Below are 7,500 nucleotides of genomic sequence, written 5' to 3'. Positions count from 1 at the left end.
ATTTTAAAAAATCACATTTTGTCAAAAGTGGAATCAATGTAAACGGACATCCAACATCCTCCCCATATATTTACATTGATTCCGCATTCGACAAAATGTGATTTTTTTTCCGTAATCTTACATTTTTGTGTTTTGTTGTTTGTCTCCTTACGAAAGCCAAGGGTCGAAACGTTGTTTCTTTTGTGATGTTCCCTTATACATGAATCACATTTCACCACTTTGGTTTTCTCTCCATCATGTTGGCTCATTTAGGCACCTCTTTATTCACAGTCTCTCACCGTACTCAGATTAGTAGTAATGGAAAATATTTTACGTCACGTTTTTGGTAGATTTCCATTACAACGGTGAACCCACAAGGAAGTCGGTTATCAGACCTGCAAATAAGTGCACGTCGGTTCAAACTAATATGATACCGTTTTATACTCGGAGGTAACGTATTAGAAATGGGTAAATCACAAAATAACGAAATCAAAGCTGTTTTTAACCCATGAATATCAAAGAACTCAGTACGTTTAGATTTCCCTTCATCACAACATTGCAAGAATTTTAGAAAATAAAAAAAGGAATAGAGAAAGTAAGAGTTAGACTATCTACTTTCATGTTTAAAGCTATCTTTAACTTAATTTATTTTTATCAAAAATAAAAGATGAAAACGTAAGCTCTTTGATAGTGAGTTAGGTAGTAGTAGAAAGTGGTCCTTCAAAGCCGACGTGTACATATAAGCAGGTCTGATATCAGTACCCAACTTTAGGCCTAGTTTAACATTGTTGTAATGGAACATATTATGCGTCATTTTTTTAAAAGATTTTTATAACAACAATGAGTCCATACTGAATTTGGTTATCAGACCTTCAAATAATTGGACGTCGTTCAAAGCCATTTAGATGCTGGTAGAAGCGGAGTTTACATTTGTTCTAACGTAGAATAGAACTTGAAAGGTGTTTCTTTTCTTAACAAAACTTGTTAAAGTCAATATTTCCCTCTTTTAGTTCGCGCGGCTATGTGGTTTTGTGGTATGATACTCGCTTTCGGATCGGAAGGTTCTGAGTACGAACCTCGCTCGGCGCAAAGTTGAGTCCTTGGATAAGGCTTTTTCCTCAAATTCTCTCACCATACTCAGGTGTAAAATGAGTACCTGGCCGTTAACAGCGTCGTCTCTGTCAGAAAAAAAATCATGTCCCGTCTAAAATGTTAAGTGTTGCTGCTGACCAGGGACCTCTTGTAAAGCGCGTTGAGCAGGTTTATATATATATATATATATATATATATATATATATATAATATATATATATATATATATATATATATATATATGTATATATATATATATATATATATATATATATATATATATATATATATATATATATATATATATATATATATATATAGATTAATAGACTGATAAATTGATAGATAGATAGATATATAGATAGATAGATAGATAGATAGATAGATAGATAGAAAGATAGATAAAGTGATTGAGAGAGAAAGAGAGAGAGTGACAGAGAGAGAGAGAGAGAGAGAGAGAGAGAGAGAGAGAGAGAGAGAGATACGAGAGAAAAACACACATACACAAACATGCAGAAAGAAAGAAAGAGAGATGGAGATCGAAACAAATAACCCAGAGAGAATTTTACCTGTCTTGCCTTTAACTAGATTACCACTATCTGTATAATCGGATTGAAAAATGAAATCACTTTGACATCCAACCAATATTCGCTATATTAATATAGAGAATAAAATTACAGAAATTCTTTGATATTCTAGATAGATTTATCAAAACGGAAACGGTGCATAGGCAGTGAATACAAGTCTACTAGAGTTATTGGCCTAAAGTCTTATTTCTATTCGACGATTTATTCCCTATGGTATAGTTGGTAGAATATAATTTGCTTCACTCTCAAGTAAAGATGTCGCAATCGATTCTGGGTGTAGATTTATATTTTTCTGAATCCCGTGCATGTCTATCTGTCTATCTATGTATCTAGCATTTATTTATTATTCGTATCCTGTTAGATTTGGCTGAAAGCACTCTGCGAAAGACTAACGTCACATATCCCAAGGCTAGCAGTCAAGTTACCATAATAAGTTTAATGCTATAGATAGTTCGAAGATGACGTCACTCAGGCCTTTGTTATTGTTTTTTTCCATCCGCGTTTATGAGTAATGCTCACTGAACTTTATTAACCAGACTATAAACGTTCATGGATACACACAGTTTTGTGTGTTGGTCCGTTATACTTCCGGATGGCAATGTTATGAGCTTCTTAGCCAAGCGCATACTATCTATAGAAACCGGATAAAAACTCTGTTCCATAATATTAGACACCTGTAGTCCTGAAGGGAGTAAAACATTTCTATGGGAATAATATTATACAGTTTAGTGAGAATTACTCATAAACGCGGATGGCAAAACACATTAACAAAGGCGGCCGGAGTGACGTCAACTTCGATCTATCTATAGATAGTATGCGCTTGGCTAAGAATCTCACAACATTGCCATCCGGAAGTATAACGAACTAACACACAAAACTGTGTGTATCCATGAACGTTTATAGTCGGGTTAATACAGTTCAGTGAGAATAACTCACAAACGCGGATGGCAAAATATAACAACAAAGGCTTGAGTGACGTCAACTTCGATCTATCTATAGGCAGATTTCTTTTTTTAGATTATAGGACATAATAGAGTGATAATGGGTGATCTTCATTGACAACCGGCATAATACCTAGACTAGAAAATAATATGCCATCACCCTGAAATCAGATGATCAAGTACACAGAGTATATATCCAGCCCACCAGAAGAGTAGTTTTACACTTCCAATGAGATTGGAACCAGTTGTTGACATCACATATTTATTCCTTCATGAGCGAGATGATGTTTACCGATATGACATGGTCTGATAAAGATAAGCATCTTCCGCTTTAAAACCGTATTAAAGCTTCAGAAGTTCCCCGTCTCTGTCTAATTGCGAGAACTTAATGAGAACCAATCACACAATTGACTGTCTAAAACAAATACAAGGAATGAAATTGACGTCATTCAGCTCAGTATTAATATTTTTAGACAGCCATTTCGTGATTAGTTCTCTGTAAATTATATCAATCAGACTATAAGCGTTCAAGATTTCACATATTTTTTTTTTTTGCCTGTTGAAACGTTATATCCGGCTGGCGGATGATGTGAGTATTTTACTTAATGTCATAACACGAAGAACAAGGAGATGTGTGGCGTCAACTTCTTTCATTCTGTATTCCAATTTGTTTCCTCTTCCACAGAGCCCAACTTTGTGTCAACCTATGAGATTGGCAACTATGTTTATTTCTTCTTTCGAGAAACGGCTGTGGAGTATATCAATTGTGGGAAGGTAAAACATGCCCTATGCCGACAATAATGTCTTTATACAAACTCGCTAGAAAAGTGTTGCATATTATGACATATCGTAACATTTCATATCATACCATATCATATCACATATCATATAATATCACATATCATATTATATCATATCATATCATATCATATCATATCATATCATATCATATTATATCATATCATATCATATTTTATCATATCATATCATATCATACCATATCATATCACATATCATATAATATCACATATCATATTATATTATATCATATCATATTATATCATATCATATCATATTATATCATATCATATCATATTTTATCATATCATATCATATCATACCATATCATATAACATATCATATCATACCATATCATCTAATATCATATCAAATTATATTATCATATCATTTTATTTTATAAAGTTAGGACCATAATCATATAAGGTTAAATAGGTCAATAAAAAATTAAATCGTGCATATCATATAAATGACAGGTTACATCTTTTTATTGATGATAATGGAGTTATTTATAAAATTATAGAAAAAGAAATCTTGTAAATTCTCTTTGTAGGTATACTTCAAAGCAAGAGTGACGCATATAATCAACTGTCTTTTAAAAATATTTTTTTCTGATTTCTTATATAATCACAAAATCAAACAAACAAACATACAGTCAAGAAAAAATAAAATTGAATTGAATTTCACTCATCTATTGTTTAAATGTGTTTTTCCATTCAGAAAATATATTCAAGAGTAGCAAGAGTCTGCAAGGTAAGATGTTTTCTTTCTTACTCGTCCCTGATGGACAAAATTAAATTTTATTTATTACGTTCCTTGACAGCTGTTATAAAAGGGGGTTCAAGGAAACTGCTCTGTCATAGTAAGACAGATAAAAGCGACCCGTAACATAAGAAGGACAAGCCCTAACAGGGATCCTTGTCATGTGATTTGTTGTAAGATTTGAACTCCAGCACCTACACAAGCTACAGGACGTAACTGTTCTCTACCAGTAGATTCGTTTATATTATCTATTTATATTAGTGCGGCTATGTGGTCTAGTGGTATGACACTCGCTTTCGGATCGGAAGGTCCTGGGTTCGAGCCCCGCGCTCGGCGCATAGTTGAGTCCTTGGAAAAGGCTCTTTACTCAAATTCTCTCACCGTACTCATGTGTAAAATGAGTAGATGGCCGTTAACAGCGTTGTCTTTGTCCGAAAAATGGTAATATCGCCTCACAGGCGTCATGTCCCGTCCTACATGTTAAATGTTGCTGGTGACCAGGGACCCATTGTAAAGTGCTTTGAACACATTTAGTGGATATTGCGCTATATAAAGCTCAATTTTTAAAAATTTCACCGCCTTTTACTTATCTATTTTCTAGAGCGAGACAGGTCCATTCCATTCCCTGGACACTACACATTTAAATTCTTCCCCGCCAGGAAATTCTTTGATATAAATTTCATAACTTTTTACTCATCCATTTTCCAGAGTGACAGAGGTGGTTTCCAGTCCCTGGACAGTACGTGGACAAGTTACCTCAAGGCCAGACTCAACTGTTCACTGCCGGGAAATTTCCCATTCTACTTCGATGAGCTCCAGTCCACATTTTATTCACCAGACGAAGAGCTTGTCTATGCCGTATTTACAACACCACCGTGAGTTTAACGAGTTCTACTTTGTAAAAATCTTTATTTTCATTAATAAATGAAGTGAGTAGGAAAGTACCAGAAGACAACAGAGGATAACAATTTCTCGGCGGCGATGGAGGCTCGAACCCGCGACCTTACTGGTACGACAACTCCGCCTGGCCAGGGAGATCGTGACTGTACCATATGAGCTATCCACGACCCCAAAAGAAGTCGCTTCAAATTCAAGTCAATCTAGAGCCAACCTCTCCCCGACTTTATGAGACCACGGGTCCAACACACACAGGCCGCGAAGTTAGTTGGCCAGCATTTATGCTTAATAGCCAATATTCTCAACACAAGCATGTAACATAGAAACGGTTGAGACATAGATCTAGAGTATGCTCCGGTATTTGGGGTGAATTTTTAATGGTATTTTATTCTACCGTGCGCATTATCATTTATAAACATAATTTAAAAAAAAAAACAATATAAGAAAAGACAAGAATACAAAGCTAACAAACAATAATAAAATTTTAAAAAAATCAACAAGACATTATTTTCATATGTCGTTTAGTGACATATTATACCTCAGCGCCTGGAAACGATATACGATGTCGGAGCCACTTAGAAAGTAGATATTGAATTTATAGTAAAATAAAACCGTGAAACTTGTATATAGATTATAATATTTGTTATAAATGACGATATATAAAGTTTATTAAGCTGACTAAAACTACAATCTCATGTTTCGGATTATTTCTAACGTTAAAATCCTCTTTTTGCCTTTTTTAAAATTAAAATTTATCATATTTTTATTGTTGTAATGAAATATCAGACGAAAAGCAAGAACTTTACATTTCCATTTGATTGGAATGCTCATACAATGCCTTATCTGTAATACTTTTGTCTATGAATATTTTAATATTTACTTGATATCTTACTTGATTTACAGGAACAGTATAGCAGGCAGTGCAGTCTGTGTTTACAACATGACAGCATTTCATTCCGCTTTCGAAGGGCCATATAAACACCAAGAAACAAGGTCTAGTGCGTGGCTAAGGAACGAAAACAATTTTTCCAAAGGAAAGGTCGGTATAATTAATTTGATCACGAAGAGTTTGCAGTTGTTATTAGTAGACCAATTGGTGAACCTGATGGTGGTGATGATGATGATGATGATGATGATGATGATGATGATGATGATGATGATCACGATGATGATGATGATGATGATGATGATGATGATGATGATGATGATGATGATGATGATGATGATGATGATGATGATGATGATTGTGAATATTAAGAAGGCATATTGCACGCGGACATTTTGTCCTATCCGGGATGGACCTCAAATTTGGTGGTCCCCTTTGTAAAGAAAAAAAAAATAAAGGCAGTGCTAATAATTACAATGTATTAAGAGCGATTTCCGGGCTGTATATTACCTCAATCTGGTTTTATCATCAGCAGATAGAAAAGAAAACTAGTTAAACGCTAAATACATGGTGTTTACCTCAGATAAGCACAATACAATGCATTGCACACTTTCCCCTATGTTTTCTTTTTTTCTTTCGATATTTATTAAATTCATTAAAGTGCTTGTGGTTTTGTTCAGCTATCATTTAAATAAAAAGCACTACGAGGTATGGGAGATAACCATGTTTATTTTTTTAACCCTACGGTTTTTTCAAGGTTGTCTTTCTTGGAAATGTGTATCGATCACTTAAAGGAAAAGATTTTTTGTCGGATGAGAACGGCTCCCTCCCTCCCTCCCCCCCCCCCCCCATCCCCGCCCGCCTTTCACCCCTGTGGTTAAGGCATTGCACTGTGACCCGGATGGTCCCGGGTTCGAGTCCCGCTTCAGTCACTTTCGTGTTTTTTTTCCTTGAGCAATATTATTAACCCCCAATTTGCTCACTTAAACAACATGGGTGACACCTGTTGACATCAGACAACTTGTTTGATGAATTATCTATATTCCTTCGTGGAATGCCTAGGCGACGATATCTTATGATGTCGTGGCGGAAGGGCATAATAACTATTTTTTTTTATTGTAAGGAATAGGATATTGGAATGATCAAAACTAACGATATTTCTGATTTTCCTTAAACTCACACAGTGTTCTAGAGATGGCTCTGGCTCCAAGCGCTCATCCAGTAAATCCGCCGATGCGTTCATGGCAGCTATGAAGTACCAGCTAATGGACAAGGCCATCTTGTCAAGGGAGATGGGGCCTCTTATCATGAGGGAGAGTGAAAGGTAAAAAATCTATAATTTTCATTCCACACAGGGGTAATTTAATCAGGTGCCCTAGTGGTATGAATGACATTCGCCTTCGGATCGGAAGGTCCTGGGTTCAAATCTTTTCCGGGACGCATAGTTGAGTTCTTGTACAAGGCTCTTTACTCACAATCTGAGTACCTGCTCGTGGACAATGTTGTCTTTGTTTTTCATCTGTAGCTTACATTCAATTTCACATTGTTATTTATTTGA

At 35.3% G+C, this 7,500-nt stretch overlaps 1 protein-coding gene across 9 annotated transcripts in view; it reads left to right on the top strand.

The window, feature by feature from the left end:
- Positions 1-7,500, top strand: part of LOC144958378 (semaphorin-5A-like) — a 272,714-nt gene that overhangs the window by 257,810 nt on the left and 7,404 nt on the right. For all 9 annotated transcript variants that reach the window (XM_078890352.1, XM_078890351.1, XM_078890356.1 and 6 more), the window contains 5 exons: positions 3,285-3,373; positions 4,118-4,150; positions 4,868-5,034; positions 5,960-6,095; positions 7,127-7,266. In XM_078890352.1, the coding sequence (XP_078746478.1) occupies positions 3,285-3,373; positions 4,118-4,150; positions 4,868-5,034; positions 5,960-6,095; positions 7,127-7,266 (565 nt within the window). The remainder of the gene's footprint in view (positions 1-3,284; positions 3,374-4,117; positions 4,151-4,867; positions 5,035-5,959; positions 6,096-7,126; positions 7,267-7,500) is intronic.

The sequence above is a fragment of the Berghia stephanieae genome, chromosome 12, assembly GCF_034508935.2.
Source record: "Berghia stephanieae isolate SIO BIC M18660-M18661 chromosome 12, UCSD_Bste_1.3, whole genome shotgun sequence".
Taxonomy (NCBI): domain Eukaryota; kingdom Metazoa; phylum Mollusca; class Gastropoda; order Nudibranchia; family Aeolidiidae; genus Berghia; species Berghia stephanieae.
The sequence above is the reverse complement of the archived record's forward strand: the minus strand, read 5'-3'. Positions and strand labels throughout refer to the sequence as shown.